The 23,625-nt window shown below is 38.3% G+C and overlaps 1 protein-coding gene across 2 annotated transcripts in view; it reads left to right on the top strand.

Moving 5' to 3' along the window:
- Positions 1–20,136, top strand: part of EXPH5 (exophilin 5) — a 102,004-nt gene extending 81,868 nt beyond the window's left edge. For both annotated transcript variants that reach the window (XM_055547817.1, XM_055547818.1), the window contains 2 exons: positions 9,160–9,295; positions 12,350–20,136. In XM_055547817.1, the coding sequence (XP_055403792.1) occupies positions 9,160–9,295; positions 12,350–17,685 (5,472 nt within the window). In that variant the 3' untranslated portion in view covers positions 17,686–20,136. The remainder of the gene's footprint in view (positions 1–9,159; positions 9,296–12,349) is intronic.
- Positions 20,137–23,625: the final 3,489 nt, after the last annotated feature.

Below are 23,625 nucleotides of genomic sequence, written 5' to 3'. Positions count from 1 at the left end.
TCTGGATCAGGTTGGCCTTACAAAATAAGCTGAATTGAGTTTTGTTTGTATGACTGGATTGGTTTTGTCTGCTTAGGAAATTTTTAAAGCTGGTCTTCATTTGTTTTTTGTTTAAATAGATTCTCACTGGACTCTCCCCTCATTAACTGAACTCATTCCCTGTTCAGATACAGCCTTCCCCAAATCCTCAGCACACTTGCTTGTGCTTACTATGGTTTGCATGTCCCAAATTGCAATTCTTCTATTGCCAAATAATGGAGAAGGCAATGGCACCCCACTCCAGTACTCTTGCCTGGAAAATCCCATGGACGGAGGAGCCTGGTGGGCTGCAGTCCATGAGGTCGCTAAGAGTTGGACATGACTGAGTGACTTCACTTTCACTTTTCACTTTCATTCATTGGAGAAGGAAATGGCAACCCACTCCAGTGTTCTTGCCTGGAGAATCCCAGGGACGGGGGAGCCTGGTGGGCTGCCGTCTATGGGGTCGCACAGAGTCGGACACAACTGAAGTTCTTAGCATTAGCATTAGCATTGCCAAATAAACTCATCTCTTAATCTGCCTCAGCTTATGCCTTCATTTAGGATGAGAAACTTAGAAATCTTCTATCTCAGAGTTCTCTCCACCTCAGCACTACTGACATTTCGGGTTGAATAATTCTTTGTTGTGGGGGCTCTCGTATGTATTACAGGATGTTTAGTGGCAATCCCTGACCTCTACCTACTAGATGCCAGTAGTTCACCTCCACTCAACTGTGACAATAAAAAATACCTCCAGAATTTTCCAAATGTTCCTTGAAGAGCAAATTGCCCCCAGTTGAGAACCATCTCCTTAAAGGTGAGGAATCCAAAATCCAAGTGGTCACCATCTCTGAGCACAGACAAACCGCATGGCTCTGGCCACTTACCCACTCCTCATTTCTGTGCACATTCTGGTGGTGATATGCCCACTCTGTACCCCTAGAAACATACCTCCAGTGTCGTACTATCCACACTAGGCTGGTATGAGCTCCCTGAGGCTGGGACCATGCCTGCTCACCTGTGTATCCTCACTTCTGGCACAATGTGAGTACTCCAAAACCGAAAGAAGAAATGAATGGATTTAAGCCACAAGGTGCAATGCTGGATTTGACCTTCCAGGAAAGCAGATGCAGAGTAAATTCAAGAACACCTTGAAAAATTAATTTGTTGACTTTACCAAGGCATTTGGTAACATCCATGACCTTAAGCTTCAGTTTTGACAGCTGTTGTACAGGTTTGGCTGCACTAAAAGTAGTCAGATAATCTGAGGTTACTCTGTGACATGTCTCATGTCAGCACTGCAAACGTTAGTAGAGTGAATTGAGGTTGGAAAAACAGCCTTATTTTGCTCAGCATGTTCTATGTACCATGTTTAAGATTGTTAATAAACCCTAAAGCCAGCATTTTGAGTCTCTGGTCTCTAATCATTTAGGATACTTCTCTAACTTATTAGGCTAAGAGCACCAGCCAAAGTCCACCAGAAAATCCTCTTTAACCACAGAAGACTAGTAATGGCTAATGATAAGGAATTATTAATATTAAGTGCTAAGTACCATTCTGGGCTTCCCAGGTGGCTCAATTGTAAAAAATTTGCCTGCCAGTGCAGGAGCTAAGGGAGACACAGATTTGGTCCCTGGGTTGGGATGATCCCCTGGAAAAGGAAATGGTAACCCACTCCAATAGTCTTGCCTGGAAAATTGCATGGACAAAGCCTGGTGGGCTGCAGTCCATGGGGTCACAAGAGTCAGACACGACTGAATATGCACACACTCACCGTTCTAAAGTGTTTTACAAGTATTAATTCATTTAATTCTCACAGCAACATTATTACATGAGGGGTATTGTTGTTGCTGTATTCTCTTTTTTTCTCATTATTCCAAGAAAGAAAACAAGGCACGGGACAGAAAGGTCAAGCAACTTGTGCAAAGTTGTACAGCTTTTGAGGTTACTCTATGACAGAGATTTGTTTGTCTCATGTCAGGATTTGGACTTGTGTAAAATTCATATGCTTAACCATTATGCTTTCCTACCTCAGACATGCTGTACTGAGTCATAATATTTTAAATACTCAGTGTCTCAATTTCTGTAATAATCCTCACTAAAAATCTTATATATATAATTTTCTACCTTGGTATAGAGAAAAAATCAATCCATAACTGTGTATAGACAGCATGGAATGTTGAAAGCAAGGTTCCTGTCTACAAAGAGTTTACCACCTAACTGAAGATATCTACATTCATAAAGTAACAATATAAAGCAATGTAGTAGAGAAAACAGAATTAGAAATCAGACCATATGAGTGTCAGTAGTCAGCATCACCTTTTGTTTTTCCTGCGGCCTGAGTAAGGTTCTTAACTGAGACTGAGTTTCTTCAATCTGCAAAGTGGGAATGATAATCCCTACCTTTTTCACAAGTCTGTTCTAAAGATCAAATAAGAGAAAATATTTTTTAAAAAATTGAAAACTGAAAAAATGAGTAATTTTGTTCAAATAAAAGATAATACAAAATGTATTGGAGGAATTCAAAAGTAGGAAATATTATTGTGGGAAGCATAGTTTTTGAATTCACTAAATATGAATCAATCTCTTATATGCTGATGCTATGTTAAGAGCTCAGGATACAAAGGAGAATAGTATGCTTTCTTGGTTATTTTAGAAAGTGGACCACTTCCAGGGTCATTATATGTCTGTGAATCCCTGGTTTCCTAGATCAGAGTAGAAATTTAAAAGTGTGATTCAGGGAGGAAGGGTAGAAATCTAGTGATAAAGTAAAAGTAGAAAGAATGTAACCAACTTTGATATGAAATAATATGCATAATATCAGAGGTACATTAAAAATACTATGGTAATTGATTCTTCCAGTGAGAACTGGAGAAAAACTCACAGAGAGGGTGATATAGGAACTAGACTCTGAAGGATATTTTCAGGAAAAGAGAAGAGAGAGCAAGGATCAGGAGCAGAGAAATGGAGTCCTCAAAAGTGTACTTTTATTTTTTTTTAAAGAACAATAAAATCAAGAGAAACTGAAAAGAAAAGTGCTTGACATTTTGTAGAACTGTGTGTAGAGAGTTTGGAACATGGGGGTTAAAGATAATTGGGGAGAAAAAGCTTAAACCAAAATTTGAAAAAGGATTTTGACACTGTTTTGCTACTCAGAGGTGTTTTGCTACTCACAGGCCTCATCCTCTAGGCCAGGTATGGGAAATAGGCTTCATCTTTTATGATAACTCTATGGCATGAAACACTCTTTGGAGGAGAATTTGGATTCCAAGACATCCCTGACTGAAGACCAGTACGTGCTGTGAGCCCCAGAAGATTTACCTTTCTTAGCCATATAATAACCACAATGGTGTGATCACTCACCAAGAGCCAGACATCCTGGAATGTGAAGTCAAGTGGGCCTTAGGAAGCATCACTATGAATAAAGCTAGTGGTGGTGATGGAATTCCAGCTGAACTATTTAAAATCCTAAAAGATGATGCTAATAACGTGCTGCACTCAATATGCCAGCAAATTTGGAAAACTCAACAGTGGCCACAGGACTGGAAAAGGTCAGTTTACATTCCAATTCCAAAGAAAGGCAATGTTCAAACTACTGTACAATTTCACTCATTTCACACGCTAGAAAAGTAATACTGAAAATTCTCCAAGCTTGGCTTCAACTTCATGTTCAAGTACATGAACCAAGAACTTCCAGATGTTCAAGATGGATTTAGAAAAGGCAGAGGAATCAGAGATCAAATTTCCAACATCTGTTGGATCATGGAAAACATAAGAGAATTCCATAAAAACATCTACTTCTGCTCCAGTGACTACACTAAAACCTTTGACTGTCTGGATCACAACAAACTGTGGAAAATTCTGAAACAGATGGGAATACCAGACCACATTACCTGCCTCCTGAGAAATCTGTATGCAGGTCAAGAAGCAACAGTTAAAACTGGACATGGAACAGCACACTAGTTCTAAATTGGGAAAGGAGTATGTCAAGGCTGTATATCATCACCCTCCTTATTTAACTTACATGCAAAGTACATCAAGCAAAATGCCAGGCTGGATGAGTCACAAGCTGGATTCAAATTTGCAGGGAGAAATATCAATAACCTCAGATACGCAGATGACACCACCTTTATGGCAGAAAGCATAAAGGAACTAAAGAGCCTCTTGATGAAAGTGAAAGAGAAGAGTGAAAAAGCTGGCTTAAAACTCATCATTCAAAAAATGAAAATCATGGCATCTGGTACCATAACTTCATGGCAAATAGACGTGGAAACGATGGAAGCATTGACAGACTATTTTCTTGGTCTCTAGAATCACTGCAGATGGTGACTGCAGCCATGAAATTAAAAGATGCTTGCTCCTTGGAAGAAAAGCTATGACAGACCTCAGTCTGTTCAGTTCAGTTCAGTTCAGTCACTCACTCATGTCCAACTCTTTGTGATTCCATGAATTGCAGCACGCCAGGCCTCCCTGTCTATCACCAACTCCTGGAGTTCACTCAAACTCACGTCCATCAAGTCAGTGATGCCATCCAGTCATCTCATCCTCTGTCGTCCCCTTCTCCTCATGCCCCCAATCCCTCCCAGCCCTAGATAGCATATTAAAAAGCAGAGACATTACTTTACTGACGAAGGTCCATCTAGTCAAAGCTATGGTTTTTCCAGTAGTCATGATGGATGTCAGAGTTGGACTATAAAGAAAGCTGAGCACTGAAGAATTGATGTTTTTGAACTGTAGTGTTGGAGAAGACTCTTGAGAGTCCCTTGGACTGCAAGGAGATCAAACCAGTCAATCGTAAAGGAAATCAATCTTGAATACTCATTGGAAGGACTGATGCTGAAGCTGAAATTCCAATACTTTGGCCACCTGATGTGAAGAACTGACTCATTGGCAAAGACCCTGATGCTGGGAAAGAGTGAAGGCAGGAAGAGAAAAGGACGGCGGAGGATGAGATGGTTGGATGGCATCACCGACTTGATGGACATGAGTTTAAGCAAGCTCCAGGAGTTGGTGATGGACAGGAAAGCCTGATGTGCTGCAGTCCATGGGATCACAAAGAGTGAAACACGACTGAGTGACTGAACTGAACTGAACTGAACTGTATAGGAAACATCTTTAGTATCTTGGGTGAATAGGGTTGACCTTGAAGTTGATCTGGGCAGAAATCTAACCAAAAGAGGTTATATTCATGGCCTATAGGTGATAGAAATACTTCCCACCTGAAAATTTTGCTCTTCACCTGACTGTTCAGTTCATGTACTTTTCATTTCATTATAAATTCAGTATTAAAGAATGTTATCCAGGAGGCCAGGAGGAATGTGCTCTGGTCTACTTAAAGGAAATCTGAAATTCATTTGAATGTTAAAATGACTGGGAGACAACATTGCTTACTGTCTCTTAATCAAATATATCTACTCTGCAACAAGTACCAAAACTGCAGGTTTGGGAAGAACGGACTTATAAGTTCATGGCTTAATGTTATTAGCACAAATAAAGATTTGGATGAGACTTCTCTGGTGGTCCAGTGGATTCCATTGTGAGAATCTGCCTTGCAATGCAGGGAACTCAAGTTCAATTCCTGGTTGCAGAACTAAAATCCTGCATACTGGGATACAATCAAGCCCAAGCATTGGAACTATTGAACTTGAGAACTCTGGAGCCCACAAACCCAACTAGAGAGTCCATGCAGCTCAATGAAGGTTCCCATGTGATGCAATGAGGATACCATGTGCTGCAACTAAGACCCAAGGCAGCCAAATAAATAAATCTTGAAAAAAGACAGTAGGTAGGGCACAAGAGAGAACATCTTGATGCACTATAGAGAGAAAAGTGTAACTGTAACTGATCTGATTTCTCAATTGATTAGTTTCTGGTTTTATTATCTCCAATTGGTATATCCCTATAGTTATAATGTGCTTCTAATATTTTTTTACTTCTGAATTTAATATGTGTGTTAAATTATATCCAATAACCAATAAAATATCATTGGATTATTTCTTTCCTATTAATAAATCTCCTTTGTATATATTAAATTATGGCTTGCCCATAATTTGATGGGCAAGTCAATGAAATTTAAGCAGGGCTTCTTCTATAAGGAGTAACTGATCTAGATCTTGAGAAAGAAAGCAGACAAGTATAAAAACATTATACTAGATTATGGGAAATGCAAGGATTAAAAGAACCTAGGCTTTAGATTTGGACAGACCTGTGATGGAGAAGTTAAAAAGCTGGAGCTTTGGAAAGATTAGAGATTTGGTCTTAAGCATTCAAGATGAGATGAAATGTGATAGTGAATATCAAGTAAGATTCAAGAGGCAGGGACTGGGTAGAAAGTGAACTGAAATCAAAGATGACATAAACAGATGGCAAGATAGTCCATTTTCCTGGCAGGAAGAATCAATATTGTAAAAATGACTATACTACCAAATGCAGTCTACAGATTCAATGCAATCCCTATCAAATTACCAATGACATTTTTCACAGAACTAGGACAAAAATTTCACAATTCATGTGGAAATACAAAAGACTGCAAATAGTCAAAACAGTCTTGAGAAAGAAGAATGGAGCTGGAGGAATCAACCTTCCTGACTTCAGACTATATTACAAAGCTACAGTCAAGACAGTATGGTACTGGCACAAAAAGAGAAATATAGATCAATGGAACAAGATAGAGAGCCCAGAGATAAACCCACACACCTATGGGTACCTTATTTTTGACAAAGGAGGCAAGAATATACAATGGGGAAAGACAGCCTCTTCAATAATGGTGCTGGGGAAAATAGACAGCTACATGGAAAAGAATGAAATTAGAACACTTTTTAATACTACTGCTGCTGCTGCTAAGTCACTTCAGTCATGTCCGACTCTGTGCGAACCCATAGACGGCAGCCCACGAGGCTCCCCCGTCCCTGGGATTGTCCAGGCAAGAACACTGGAGTGGGTTGCCATTTCCTTCTCCAATTCTTAACACCACAAACAAATATAAACTCAAAATGGATTAAAGACCTAAATGTAAGACCAGAAACTATAAAAACTCTAGAGGAAAACATAGGCAGAACACTCAGTGACATAAATCAAATCTTCTATGACTCATCTCCTAGAGTTATGGAAATAAAAGCAAAAATAAACAAGTGGGACCTAATTAAACTTAAAAGCTTTTGCACAGCAAAGGAAACTACAAACAAGATGCAAAGACAGCCCTCAGAATGGGAGAAAATAATAGCAAATGAAACAACTGACAAAGAATTAATTTCCAAAATATATAAGCAGCTCATACAAGTCAATACCAGAAAAATAAACAACCCAATCAAAAAGTGGAAAAAAGATCTGAACAGACATTTCTCCAAAGAAGACATACAGATGGCAAACACATGAAAAGATGCTCAACATCACTCATTATTAGAGAACTGCAAATCAAAATTACAATGAGATACCACCTCACACCAGTCAGAATGGCCATCATCAAAAAGTCTACAAACAATAAATGCTGGAGAAGCTGTGAAGAAAAGGGAACCCTTTTGCATTGCTGGTAGGAATGTAAATTGATACAGCCACAATGGAAGACAGTATGGAGATTCCTTATGACCCAGCAATCCCACTACTAGGCATGTACCCTGGGGAAACCAAAATTGAAAATGACACATGTACCCCAATGTTCACTGCAGCACTATTTGCAATAGCTAAACATGGAAGCAACCTAGATGTCCATCTACAGATGAATGGATAAAGAAACTGGGGTTCATATCTACAATGGGATACTACTCAGCCATAAAAAGGAACACATTTGAGTCAGTTCTAATGAGGTGAATGAATACAGCCCATTATACAGAGTGAAGTAAGTCAGAAATGTATATTTCGTGTACTGATGCATATATGTGGAATCTAGAAAGATGGTACTGATGAATATATTTGCAGGGCAGCAATGGCGAAACAGACATAAAGAGCAGACAGACCTGTGGACACGGGGAAGGGAGGAGGGAGTGGGTGAGATGTATGGAGAAAATAACATGGAAACTTACAATACCATATGTAAAATAGATAGCCAATGGGAGTTTGCTGTATGACTCAGGGAACTCAGTCAGGGGCTATGTGACAATCTAGAAGGGTGGGAGGGAAAGGAGGGAAGGAAGGGAGAGGACATTGATGTACCAATGGCTGATTCTTATCGATATACGACAGAACACCAAAAAATTCTGTAAAGCAAGTATCCTTCAATTTAAAAAATAAAGTGGCCAAAAAAAAAAAAAAAAAGAAAAGAAAATGAACTGAAAATAAAGCAATTGGAATGGGAAATGGCCTTGTGGAGGATACCATGCAGAATGAGTTAAAGTGAAGTCAGGAGTGGCAGAGCCAGTTTGACAGAGGAAATGCAAATAGAATTTTGGCAGAAGGAAGTGAAGGGGTAGGAGTGGATAATTCCCCAAGGTTATAAAGACAAATTAAAACTTAAAAGAGCAGTGATAGATTTAATGAAGTCAAGATAAAATTTGCTAGTAAAGAAGGTAAACAGCTCTCCATCTCTACATCATTCTCCCAAGTCCTATAAAACTAGCAAAGATTTAAAATATATATACAAGGTCATGCTTTTCAGCACCTTTTTTTCAGAACTATTAATCAGTTCCTTATGTGTGTCTGGGAAGTTCTACTATTTTACATGATTTCTGTGGATGGAAAATTTTAAAAATTTTAGAATTTAAAAAAAATTTTTAATTAAAAAAAAAATTAAGTTTCAGCTAACTGCCTCTTGATAGAAAATAGGTACGATGTTAAGAAACCTAAAATTACAGCCACTGGGCCAGACAAACAACATTCCCCACTCAAGAGAAGTCTATTTCTTTCCATTTCCCAATAAGCTCTGTAGGATTCCTGTAGTGCTGTGTAAATTTGTAGGCATGTTTTGCAGAGACAGCCTAGATATCTTGCCTGAAAACTTATACAAAATGGAATTAATGTAAGTATAGGGAAGTTTGTGATCACTTGCAAACTGCAAAAACAACAAAACATTACAACTAGATAAATAAATGGTAGGAAAATTGATTTGCTGTCCTTAGACTAGGACTTTTAAGCTTGGGATGTTTTTGTGGGAACATGTTGGCTAAAGAAGATCCAAAAATAATATTACATTTTCTATTTTAAAATTAGCAGGCAAAAATATACAGTTCACCTCTGGAAAGCCAACCCACTGACAGTGCAACTGTCCCCAGGCCAGCAAGCATGAGGGAGGGAAGTACTGTCCCTCCGTGGGATGGTTCACTGCTAGAGGATGAGTTCTTCCAAGGTAAGTCTCCGCATTGAATTTCCTTTAGAATTCCCAGTACTAAAGGAAAGCAAATAATGATTACAGTTTATACTAAAATGCTCAAGCCCTTGTACTTTATTTTTGAAGTCCTCTTGTTATCCTCACCTGAAGAGGATGGGGTTACATGCTATTAAAAGAAATACTTTAAAAATCTTATATTTAAATATAATGTAAGTAAATATTCTTGGATCAAGGCCTGATAAATCTATGGAATGGTAATAATGTTAATATATAAACTCAAGTAAAAAGATAAAAGGGTATATCTTTAGACATATATTTATAAAGTTTACTATCCTTAATAGACTTTTATTGTTCCTGATTAGGGCCTAAATGCACAGTGATGAAATCTAATTGTTGTTAAACTATTAACCTTGTACAATAGATAACAATAAAGACTAAAACAGATTCCAAAAGTATTATATACCCATGGATCTTATTATGTAAGCTTCACTCACCTTGATATAGTTTTTTTGTATTAAAATAAACCTGGCCATATGAAACATGAAATCTGAAATCATTCACCGGCTTCACCTTGAGGAACTAAATTCAGTTTGCAAAGGCAATGACATCACCTCAGCCCTATAGTTAGGACAAGTGGTGTGGTCACTGAGAGACCTCCAGCTGGATGTTCTGTCTGGGCACTCCTCTCAGTAAAATGGTTCCTGGCAGAGAACTTGCTTCAGAGAAAAGAGACCCAGAGGAAATTTTCTGTTCCAAAACAAAGGTTTTGCCTAGTAGAGGAGAGCTATTTTTCATGAAGTGAAGAAATAAAATGACCACTCTGAGAATAAAAAGGAGAAGAACAGCAGACTTTTTCACCTTCAGAGTTGTGACTCAAATAGCAGTATTGGGATTCAAGTGTTAAGAGTGGTTATCTCTAGGAAGAAGGACTCTAGGTGATTTTACCTCTTTTGTTATACTTTCCTGTATTTTCTATTATAACAACATATTTTTGTAGTCAGCAAAAGACTTTAATGAAGAAAAAATACTATGAACAAGTTGAAAGAGAAAACAGAAATCAAAGAGATTTCATTATAATTTTTTTAAAGACAGATTTATGAAGATTTTTTTTTCTTTTGCCCTGCCTTATATTTTGGCATTGCTTATTTTATCTGTGGATATAGTGAGTAAGTTATTTAGGGACAGGGGAAAACTAATTTTTTTTCATTAAAGCATGAACAGAATGATTCCCTAAAGAACTCCTTAGTTACAGATATTTAATGCTCAGGACTAGTTCTTTTGCTGGCTATGCAAACTTAATAGTACCAATTAACAAATAAAATAGGGTAGAGAAAATCCAGAGTGGATATCAAAAACTTATTCAATACCTGTCCTAAAATAAGTGGCATATTATAAGTACATCTCATTTACATTCACTCAGATACTGATACACCTCATTTTCTCTGTCATTAAGAGTTAAAATTAAAATTTTTAATGACAACAAAGAGTGAAACATTTTATGTAAATCAGAAGGAAAGATTCTGTAAACGAAAAACTTCAACAATTTAAATAATTTCCATAGCTTATCTCTCACGTCAGATTTTATTTTTTAATGAACATTTCTTCAAAATACACATCTACTCATTTATTGTAACATGAATATGATGAAATATATATTATAAGATAGGTCTTGCTGCTACTACTGCTAAGTCACTTCAGTCGTCTCCAACTCTGTGCGACCCCACAGAGGGCAGCCCAACAGGCTCCTCCATCCCTGGGATTCTCCAGGCAAGAACACTGGAGTGGGTTGCCATTTCCTTCTCCAATGCATGAAAGTGAAAAGTGAAAGTGAAGTCGCTCAGTCATGTCCGACTCTGTGCGACCCCATGAACTGCCGCCTACCAGGCTCCTCTGTCCATGGGATTTTCCAGGCAAGAGTACTGGAGTGGGGTGCCATTGGTCTTAGGGCATCTTAAAACTTTAAAAGATTTTGATTCTGTTTAAATTCTAACAGGTTTTTATTGAGGAAAAGATGTCAAATATGATTCAATAAACAATTCAAGGAAGAACCAACCAAGTGAAAATACCCTGTGACTTATCTGAGATCACAGAGACAGTGGTCCTAGTGAACATGAGCCCTGGGTCTTGGGTTGGCCTAGGTCCTCGGAATTATAGGGAGGTCACTGGGGCCTGACTTGCATACCACTCTCTGACCTTGCTACTGAGAGAAAAGTAAACATTGTTTGACAACAGCAACTTCACATCCTTGTAACATAATGAGCTCATAGTGAAATCATCTTTAGTTCATTAAAAGAAAAAATGAAAAGTGAACTTTTGTGGCACAGTGGTTGCGTGTATGGACTCAGGAGACAGGCTGCCTGGATCCACTTCCTAGCTGTATAAGCTGGGCAACTTACTTAATTTCTTCATTCCTCAGTTTCCCCATCTATAAAATGAGAATAGTAACTACTAAACTTACAAGATTATGTGAGGATTTAATGAGTTAATCTATTTAGAACTATACCTGATAGACACATATGAATGTCTACTGGGTCATATTTTTTTCAGAGGAAGCAAGCTACCATTAGTATATCATTTGATGGTATTTCATAGAACTTTAATTTTTACATATTGCTCAAATTCATCCAAATAAGTATGTTTATAAATTGGGTGCCAAACTTTTGGCAGTAATGTACAGCTAAATACAACTCACATATTATTTATAGACTTCCATTTCTTTTACAATCCCCTGAGGTAAACACAGTTGGAAACATAGCTACCTAGTGACACAAAAGATGCAGTAAAAGAAATCATGATTACAATCCTTGTTAAGTGAAAAACTATGTAGCTTTATGTTTTGAAGGCATTATGGAAGGTTAACTTTGAAAAAGTATGAAAAAGAAACTTCCATTGCAGCCATGTAAGAGTTAAACTATCTTAAAGACATAACCAGTTAATGTCATAATGTTTATGATGATATGATCTAAAAATTATAAGTCATTATGCTTCTTCAAGAAGGACCTTCAACAATTCAAAATATTATTAGACTATAAAATCTTTTACCAAAAAAAATGACATATATTCTCCTTTTAGTTTTAGATGATTTGGATAGCAAACTGGCTCAGGAACAATCTCCAAGCTCAGTGAATACCAGAGCACCTCTCAACATTGGATCAAGAACACAGTTCAGTCGTTTTTACTCCAGTGGGAGCAAATACAATAATATCACAGGAAGGCATAAAAATTGCTATAATGAAACTTCTAATATGTCTATCTATGATGTCTTAAGACCAGGAACCCCTAGGGAAGGTTTTAAAACCTTTTCTCCTAGAACAAGGACAATCTACAATATGTATAGGACAAGGGAACCCAGAGTCTTAAAAGAAGATTATGTGCAAAAGAATACTTTTGGTAGTACTTCTCTGTGTTTTGACAGCAGGCAACGATTAGCCTCATCAGCTACAGGGTATTTCAAAGCAAGAAGCTTATATTTTCCAGCCACAACTCAGAATAAGACTGGGTTTATATCACCAAGCCACCAACAGAGCCCAAAGAGAACTCCTTTATCATCTATCATATGGAATAGATCAGATTCTTCTAGAGATAGGCAGAACCAGGAAGAGTTCCTAGAGGCACCATCACCAATGGAAATTGACCCTGCTGACCAGTATATGTATCCCAGGTGCTTCCAGGCAAATAGGAGATATGAGTTTTACCATTCACAGAGTGTTTACCAAAGTTTTGGTTTAAATGCTCCTGTAGATAATGCAATGAGTCCTGACCCACTTGAGAACTCAGAAAATATGCCATTCTACCATGAAGATAACCCATTTACGAGGTCTTTCTTTAGCAATACCTTTGGACGGAGCAGGGGACAGAGATTTGAACAAAATCCTTTCTGGGGCCAACAGGAAGAACACTCTGACTTTCATCAAAGCAGGAAACCATTTACTTCTTCTGACAGAGACTTTGAAATGATCTCCACTGAAGTAAACAGTGCACTAGCTGGTCATGGCCATAGTGTTCCTTCTCAACACTGGGGGTCATTTTCCTCCAGTTATAGAACAAATATTTCCGGAAACCAACAGATACCACATCCCTGGCAGTTTGATTCTCAGACATCCGCACTGGAGAGCATGGAGGTGTCACAAGGTAATGGGAACCAGTCTACTAATTTCAGCCCAGAAAATGTTTGTTCCATGACTGGTGCAAGCTATCACATGAAATCTGGTGGGTTAGAATGTTCTCCCATGGAAGTACATGTAAACAAAGAACCTTACTCATTTGGAGTTGCTCAAACTCTAGCATCCCCATTCAAAAGTACCTTCCCGCACATTCCTGATGACAGAGGGAATCCTCAGAGTCCTAACTTTCGGATTCCCACAGTCACTTTGCAGAAAATTAAGCCGGCCTCTCTTCCAAACAGAAACTATACAGAAGTCACTGTGACCAACAATGTCTCAGTTGATTCTCCACCTCTGACTGAAAGCCAAGCCAATATCTTGGTCACAGAAGTAAATAATGAGAAAGACTTGAAGGCATCTGTTTTGGAAAAAGACAAAAAAATAAACAAGATAGACCAGACAAACATGACAGGTGAAACACCTCAACTTGTTTCACAGACCATAATTTCTAACCCTTTACCTGATGTTCAAAATTCCCTTTCCCAGGACTCAGACAAGAACAACAGATTTGTTTTTAATGCATCTACCACAATAAGTTCAAAAAGGTTGCCTGGAGTCATTTCCAGGAGAGATACCTCCAAAATTCATAAAGCCAATGAACTAAAAAAAGGTAAGAGTTATACTGGGAACAGAAAACTTGACTCAGTAACTTCCCTTCCTTTCATTCAGGAAAGCAGAACAACATCACTTTTTCTCAGCCCAAGTCAAGTTTGTCACCAGGAATTAACAGTAAGTAATGAGGATAGTTCAAGCATTATTAAAAAGAACCACGGGAGTTCTGAACATACTGATAATCAATACTCACAGTCTCCAGAAAAGACTGCTTATTTAGATACCAAGGGAGAACAAAGTATCACGACTTGTTCTACCAGCTGTAGCAAGTCAGATGCTGATCACAACCTGCCTCGTAATTCTTTAGATCTGTCTTCAGGGGCACTACCAGATTCCTCACCATCAAATGATTCTTGCCTTGATGCTCCGGTAATTCCTTCTACCACAGTGTTCTGGAAATGTCCTTCAAACAAAGACCCATCTCTGGGAGAAAGAGAAGACATTGATTACAAGAACCAAAATAGTCAATTTTCCCTAAGCCACTTAGAAAACCAAAAGAGTAATGATAATCGCACACCGGTACATAATGAAGAGGTTAATGTTGTCAAATGCCAGTCACACCCTCTTTTCAAGGGTGGAAAGGGAAAAGGAAAAATAAGAGAACGCATATCCTACATCGAAAAATTAAGCAAAACAGAAAGTAGATCAGTGCCTACAAGTGACAACAGCAGTCTCGCTGAGGGAACTCAAAGCAATTCCAAGTCTCCTGAGCTTCATACAATTTATTGTACTTTACCAAGAAAATCGGCCGTTTTTCTCATCGATAACAAGGAGCCTGAAAGTATGATAACGCCTTCTTTGTTCAGGAACGAGCCAGTTGCATTACAAATCAAAAATGATGTGGAAGATCCAGTAGGAAAGAACACATCAAAAAAATTCAGTCCCAGTTCTTGTGAATCAGAGAGCGAATGTTCCAAAGTAGTTTCAGACTCAGTCTCAGTAGCACTTGAAGCCACAGAAGGGATGACAAATATGACGAACGTTGGATCTACTTCTGTTAGAAAAGGGCCACTTCCAGTCCTCATCAAGAGGGCTGTGTCATGTCCTTCAGAAGTGCTTTATGCCTCAACTGGAAGAGATGAAAGAGATAAATGCTTGGTTTCCAATACAGATGTTTCTCCTATAACACTGAGGCCTTGGGAGAGACTCATTAACCCTCTGGGAAGTGACTCTTCTGTTTGTGAGTGTTCTTTAAGCAAGAAACACCACCAGGAGGAATACTTACAAGAATATACTGAAAAGAATGATAAAATTTCTGCCTCCAAGACAGGCGTATTTTCCCATCCAAATGAACACCCTTTACCTTTTTCTTCAGATATGTCAGGACAAGAAAGTGGGAAAACTTTACATAAATTTAAGACTACGAGTATGTTTTCTGTTTCTGGTGATGAAGATAATGTGAAATGTCTTGAGGTGGTTTCAATATATTATACCCTACCAAGGAAGCACAGCAAAAAATTCTGTGACCTTCTTCAAAAGTATACGCAAAACATCGATTCACTTACAGAATCAATTAAAGTGGGGACTAAAACATCTCCTAATGCTTTAGAAAAAGACCAACTAAATTGTCCTGTGCAAGACCAGTCAGGAACACCTTTGTCTAAAGATACCTCTGCTCAGGAGACCAGCCATCCTTCTCACATCACTGAAAATATGACTGTTTTACAATTACCAAGTGTTGAGTCCTCAGAATCTACATTACAGGAAATGGCTTCTATTGAAGCAGATGTTTCTCTTCATAAACGAGAATCTAAAACTGGAGAAATCTCCCCATACAACTTAGCTACAACACCTCCATCTAATTCACAAAGCAGGAAAAAGAAAGAGAAAAAATTGCAAAGTGAAACTGTGTTTACTTCACCAATGCTTCAGGAAAAAAAAGTTACAAGAGAGAAATCTGAAAATTGTCCGCAATTCATTAAATCAGATGACAGTGGTTTTTCTAACCTCCCAGCCCATTCAGAAGAGAATGTTGAAAACTCCCACATCATAAGAAGTTCTGGGGAGCATACAGGTAGTGATACAGCCATTACAACTACTGGAAGTCTTCAAAAACATATCGCAGGCGTAGTTACAGAGGAGAGCTCCAATGGATTGCAGCCTAGGGAAGTCAGAGGGGAAATTAGAACAGATTTCCCAAAAAACTCTGAGAAACCACTCTCTGACTCAGAAAGCCAAGTCTTTGCTCTTACTCCAGCCTTGAGTAAACTACAGCTTGATGAGGAGACTTGTTCAAGTGAACAAGATTTAGACAGTTCACAGTCTGAACCCAGGGAACTACCTGAAAGAAGACAGGAGGTAAATATGACAGAGAGCAAGGCTAAAGATGAAATGCAGAAGTTGGCATGGAATCAATGTTCACTTCCTGAAGGAAGTAATAAAAGTAAAAAAGGCTTGGCTGACCTAGAAAAAGGGAAAAACAGATCTTCAGTTAAACACAGATTGGCAGCTATGTCCAAAGCCAGCAGAAAATTTCCAGCTAAAGATTTATACTCTAGAAGACATGTAGCTACTATCTTTCCCCAAAGTGGGAACAGTTCTGGCTTTAGCAGTTTGTCGCTTGGCACACCAGAGTGCAACCCACCGTCCCTTGAGCCTGCTTTAAAGTCCACAGAAACCACAGATGAAAGCAGGTTAAGTAATGATGGAGTAAATGTGGAGAAATCCAAGAACCCTCTCCAGCTTACTGCAGTATCCAATAGAGAAGCTTCTACACTCTTAAGTAATCAGAAGTCCAACAACATTTCACAACTGCATCAAAACGAGTTTAAAAATATCTCAGAATCACAACCAAAGTGCGAGAATTCTGAGGATGTAACAGTAGCTCAGATTTTGGAAAGAGAATCAGGAGCCCTGGCCCAACCCACATTGATCAGCCTCAGGGAAGCAGACGTCCCTGACCATCAGAGGAGGTTGAAACCCCCTTTTCAATTGGAGCCTGTAGAGAAATCTACGGTTTGCATCCCATTGACCAGTTGTCAGCAAGGACAAAGCAGTGCTTCATCTCTGGAGTGTGAACGTCAGCTACACCCCTATCGTTCAGAGAGCTTAAAAAGTGTCAATGTACATGGTGATATACTACGAATAAGTCATCCTCCAAAAGTCAGAGAGCGCCATTTCTCTGAAAGCACTTCTATCGATGATGTCCTGAGTCGACTGACCCTTGGGAATGAATTCTGTAATAAAAGCGGGTACAGTCGAAGATTTAAATCTTTTTCTGAACTTCCCTCCTGTGGTGAAAATGAAAGTTGGGCTTTGAACAACAGCAGGACAAAAATGGGTCCTAGGTCTGCAACATCTATATCCAGGCCTATTGACTATGGGATTTTTGGGAAAGAACAACAGCTGGCTTTCTTGGAGAATGTAAAGAGGTCACTTACACAAGGGAGATTATGGAAACCAAGTTTTCTTAAGAACCCTGGCTTCCTGAAAGATGATGTAATTAACCCTGCTAACCCGACAGAGTCATCGACTTCGAATTCTCCTAGTAACCAGAGGCCCGAGGATGGCTTATCTCTAAGTGCACCACTTAATATCTATGAAGAGGATCCAGTAGACTCAGACTGTGACACAGACACGACCACGGATGACGAATACTACTTGGATGAAAATGACAAAGAATCAGAACTGTGAGCCTTTTTCAATGAAATGTATAGCCTTTTCACCAAAAGTTTATAATGTAAATAAAGTGTAAATATGTTTGTCTATGGAAAGGACAGATACTAAAAAAATCTAGTCTGGGCACTGCTGCTGCTGCTGCTAAGTCACTTCAGTCGTGTCCGACTCTGTGCGACCCCATAGACGGCAGCCCACCAGGCTCCGCCGTCCCTGGGATTCTCCAGGCAAGAACACTGGAGTGGGTTGCCATTTCCTTCTCCAATGCGTGAAAGTGAAAAGTCAAAGTGAAGTCGCTCAGTTGTGTCCGACTCTTCGCGACCCCATGGACTGCAGCCTACCAGGCTCCTCCGTCCATGGGATTTTCCAGGCAAGAGTACTGGAGTGGGGTGCCATTGCCTTCTCCAGTCTGGGGACTAGCTGCTGTGAAACAATCCAAATTCTCTCCCCTCCCACCTCACCCCCCACTCTATGTATAGACTTCCTGAATCCTAGAGCAATGAATTCTTGTTTAGTGTTTTCTTCCTCTGTATATATGCTTGGTCTTCTGCCACTCAGCCCCAAATTAATCTCTTAATTCGTGGTCCAGTTTTGGCTGTCTGCTCTATATTCCCCCTAACTTTCTTTCACCTTTCCTATCCCAGCACAACAGCAAATCTCTGTATTGCATCTTCCAGTCCATACTCCATATTCATGATTGTTAAATAAAATGTAGGGATGTTAACAATGGAGTAAGTATTATTATCCTGTTTGACTCATCAACCTTTAGAAGATTTAGAGTTTGGGTTTTTTTTTGTTTTTTCTTGAACAAAGATCAGGGGATTTCCATAAGGACATCCTGTTTTATCCATAGTGGAGAAGGGAGGCACATATTTGAAGTGCTTATTGTGAAGAGGTGAATCTCTAGTAAGCCAAAGAACATTGTTATTGTTGTTCAGTCATGTCCAACTCTTTGCAACCACATGGACTGCAGCACGCCAGGCTTCCCTGTCCTTCACTATCTCCTGGAGTTTGCCCAAACTCATGTCCATTGAATCAGTGATTCTATCCAACCATCTCATCCTCTGTCACCCGCTTCTCCTCTTGCCCTCAATCTTTCCTAGCATCAGGATCTTTTCCAATGAGTCAGTTCTTCATATAAGGTGACCAAAGTATTGGAGCTTCAGCTTCAGCATCAGTCCTTCCAATGAATATTCAGGGTTGATTTCCTTTAGCATTGACTGGTTTGATCTTTTTACAGTCCAAGGAACTCTGAAGAGTCTTTTCCAGCACCACAATTTGAAAGCATCAGTTCTTTGGCACCCAGCCTTCTTTATGGTCCAACTCTCACATCCATATATGACTACTGGAAAAACCATAGCTTTGACTATGCAGACCATTGGCAAAGGAATTCATTTGAAATAGTTTCTAGGATGGTACAGAGGGTGGCTTAGCCACAGAATTTCTACTTAGGAAGGGAACACATCTGCAGGGTGGAGATAAGCAGACATCCCTTCATGAGATTGACATCCTTAATGCAGCTCTTTCAGCAACTGCTTTTGTTTTTCTTATTGTTGCTTTCTGTTTTTCCCCATTTCTCCAGAGCCATCCATGTAAAAAAATTTCTTTATTTGCTGGATAGAACACTTTTTTCCATGTGAGACATTTTAGTCACAAGCGATAGCCATGGTCAAGTCCCTAAAGTACTATCATGTTAGATCTGACACCTTGAGATTCACAGCCTTCTTTGCCAGATTTACCAAACCCTTAGAAGTTAGAAGGCAGAGCTTCTAAAGGCTTGTCACTATGATTCCTTCAATAATTGTATCAAGGCTAAATAGCTTGTCATACCCACTGATGACTTGGCTTTGCTAACTCTTTAATTTGCCATGCAGAACTTCTGGAGATTTCTCTTCTCCGAATCAGGAAAGACCAATAAACAGGCAGCAGCAAAGCTAACCTGATAGAACTACAGAAAGCACACCATCCTAGTTCTTAGTATTTCGAGGGTCAACATGAATGGATTTTATCTTGTTTGGTCTATATTTGCTTCCTGGCCTGATTTTGTTTCCATTTTTCTCACCTAGTCTGTTTCATCCATTTAAAGATAATGATAGGAGTTGGGGAAATGTACAGAGATCTGGAACTGATAGAAATGCAAGAAAGGACCACATTGTTATTATCCTCTCCAATACTACCTTGTCTAGAAGCTAAATGCCAGAGCTAGTTTATATTGGTCCCATGACACTCAAAACTGATGAAAATGAGGTAACTACATGAAAGCTATTTCTTAAACCTATAAATTGTCTTAAACTTCAAGTTCTGACCAATTCTCAAAAAGACTGATAGTAGAATTTTGAATGAACTGTTCTAAATATTTCCATTTAAATTTGTATGGTAACGCATAGGTAACATTTTATTCTTTGTTCATGTATGTTTGTAAATTCTACCTTCCTTATTCTATTTATCTTATTATTTAATTAAAACTTCATAAACCATAACCTATGTTTTCTATTTAATTTTAAAATATTCAAAGTTAATATTTTAATATTAAGATTCTTGCTTTTTAAATGATCAGGTTGCAAGTTCTATTTTGGTAAACACTCTGAGCCTACATGTATGTTACAAAAGATGAAATGAAGTTAGCTTATTTTTCACTGAATTTAGCCTTTATCAGCAGTTAGGTAAGTTAAGATCAGGCTAAACAACTACTTTTAGGCCCTGATTCTCTGTACTAGAATCTACCACCTGAATTTAAAGGTAATTGATGGCCAGTGCTCACTTGCACCATTTGTAATGTTTGCTTGTTGGTGTGGCTCAAGAATCAACAAAACAGAAAATTTATGAAAATAGCACCTTCTATAAAGTTTTATACCTTTATAAAACACTTCGTTAAAGAAGTATAGCAAATACCTATGTATTTTAACATACAAAGTGCTGCTTTTTAATATTCATTTTTGGTATAGCTATAGTAATTTATACTAGTCATTTTTTATACTCATAACTTGCTTTCTAATACATAATCATCATTAAAGTAATTATTCACATAAATGGAGTCACTAATGAGGGAATCAATGCAAATAATTACTGATAAATTACTAGTTCATTTAAATAATAGACTTATACAACCATAAATTTTATGTGTAAACTCCATTTAAAATAAGGCTCAATGAGATTAATATTCAGAAACTTTCCTCTAAACAATTTATACCCTTACATTGTCAATACATTGCTATTAATAAAACTCCAACAGCTACTAATAAGGTTTTGACTGATGATAAGGTGATAAAAACTACTTTGTATAGGAAGTACATGGGTGCCTGTGCCTGTCCTAGGGTTGGTGAAAGTCCACTTAAGTTTACGGTGAAGATAGGTATCAAATTTGAAAATCCACACCTATATAAAAGTTATATAGTCCATTGAATGCCAGAAGGTTAAAGAGGCCTTATTGCTAAGAGTTTATTGTCAGTAATAATGCTTCAGAATATCCAATTTAAATGTATGTGTAAATATGTAAATATTTTACTTTGAGGCTCTTTTTGACTGGCATTTCTGTGTTTCTGAAACATATAATAACCCTTAAGCACTATTGTTTAAAATATTGTCAAATAATCCTTTTATGTACTTGCTATCAAACTTCTTCTCCAGGTATGAAATATGTTACAAGACAAGGTGCAAATTTAAAACAATGCTGGTGTTGAAATAAATGATTTAAATGGATGCATTGTTTGACTTGACTTTTATTCTCATTCTCAAATAATTGTTTTTAAGTGTGAAAGTTTCCAGAAAAATACAAAAAGGGGAATGGGATGGACAAAATTATTCAAACAAATTTTTCTGGTGGATATTGAATAAGATCACCCATTTGAGTGGTTTTAGAAAATGACTCCTGTCTTCTCCTTCCATTTGTATCAAAAAGCAATCAACCAACAATGGAAGTCAGTGTCCCTGGCTGCATAAGCTGCATAAGAGAGAAGGAATGAGGGTGGTCTGGCATTTTTCTCTGAGAGTTGTCCTATTTATAAAGGAAGAGGAAGCCCAGTGGCGTTGGGTTTGGGTCATCTGCTTCCCAATAGTACTATAAGCAGATCTTTCCAGTTGAAATGTTAGACGTGCATTAATATGTTAATGTTGAAATGTTAATTCCTGCTAAACAAATGAGTAGATTTGTACTAATCTTTACCTTTTCTAGAAAAGGAACCCAAAGTCATCTTTCTACCAAGGACAAGAGAGTGTTGTCAGCTTGAATATGAGCAGTATTTTATTCAAAATATTTATTTTTTTTTTAATTTTATTTTATTTTTAAACTTTACATAACTGTATTAGTTTTGCCAAATATCAAAATGAATCCACCACAGGTATACATGTGTTATTCAAAATATTTATACTGTCCTTTATTAAAATTTAAAATACATTAGATCAGCTAGGGTTTTTAGTTGTAAACACTATAATCCTTTTCCTACCTGGAATGCCCTTCTCCCCTTCTTCTTGCAGCTGATTCTTATCTGACCTTCACGATAAAAATAGATCAGCATAGATGACCATCTTCATGATCAGCATGGATGTCATCTCTTTCAGAAAGCATCTCTCAAGGTTGGGTTAACTGGACCTCATACAGTGTACTTATGTTGGTAGAGGCAATCTGCCAAGGGGCCTGGACATACCTGGACATTTGTTGCTGGGTATGCCAAGAATGTAAGTTCTCGACAATTGTTTACTCATGCCATTTTTCAGGGTGTGTATGCAGCCATCAAACACAAGAGGGATGAGATAACATCTCCCCACTGACAAAGGGCAGATATAATTACCCCTACCCTAAAAATGGTAAGCCCTTAAACTTAGAGTGTACCTCTTGTAATGCAACTCACTTTAGACATCTATGATAAGCATTTTGCATCGTCCCTCCAGACCTTTGTGGGTGGCTGAGGGGGTGGAGGCAGGGTATGGGAAGGTAGGGGGAGAGGTATTTGTTTGCTAGGGCTGTCACAGCAAAATTCCACAAACTGATTGCTTTGATATCAGAATTTATTTTCTCACAGTTTTGGAGGCTAACGTCCAATCAATATGTTGACAAATTTGATTTCTCCTGACCCCTCTCTCCTTGGACTGCAGATGGCTACCTTCTCATGACATCCTCACATAGTCTTTCTTCTGTACCCAAGCATTCCTGGTGTCTCTGTGTGCCCACATTTCCTCTTCTTAGAACAGAGTTAGATTGGTTTAGGGCCCACCCATCTCCAAATACAGTAATATTCTGAGGGACTGGGGTTAGCATCTCTATATGAAGTATGCTGTTGTTGTTTAGTCGCTAAGTTGTGTCCAGCTCTTGCAACCCCATGGCCTGTAGCCCACCAGGCTCCTCTGTCCATGGGATTCTCCAGGCAAGAATACTGGAGTCAGTTGCCATTTCCTTCTCCAGGAGATCTTCCCAACCAGGGATCAAACCTGTGTCTCTTGCATTGATAGGCAGATATTTTTTTTTTTTTTACCACTGAGCCACTAGGGAAGCTCACATAGGAACATCCTAGTCACTATACAGTCCTTGACACCCATATTTTAGCACCTATAACACTATTTACATTGCCTCTTTGTCTTTGTCCATTGCCTCTTTGGCCAGTGAACCACAGGAGCTCTGAAGTCAAAGTATAATGTCTATAACATAGTAGGTATTGAATAAGTGTTTGTTGAGTGAATGAAATTTGATTTATTATAAAGAATCTAGTCAAGGCATTGGATAATGTGAAGAAATATACTTTTTAAGATATGAGTTAGGATGAGAAAGAAAACAGGTTGGTAGGGATTCAATACAGCTAAACAAGTGTTCAGATACAATTATATGACTTCTCTGATCTGTTCTGAAAAATACCAGGTGTTATCATGTGTTATATAATTTATTAAGCCACATTTTACTATCATCCAGTACCAGCTGACTCTCAGATTATTTCTCTGAAAAAAAAAAAAAAAACTTTAATATTTTGA

The sequence above is a fragment of the Bubalus kerabau genome, chromosome 15, assembly GCF_029407905.1.
Source record: "Bubalus kerabau isolate K-KA32 ecotype Philippines breed swamp buffalo chromosome 15, PCC_UOA_SB_1v2, whole genome shotgun sequence".
NCBI classification, from domain to species: Eukaryota; Metazoa; Chordata; class Mammalia; order Artiodactyla; family Bovidae; genus Bubalus; species Bubalus kerabau.
The sequence above is the reverse complement of the archived record's forward strand: the minus strand, read 5'-3'. Positions and strand labels throughout refer to the sequence as shown.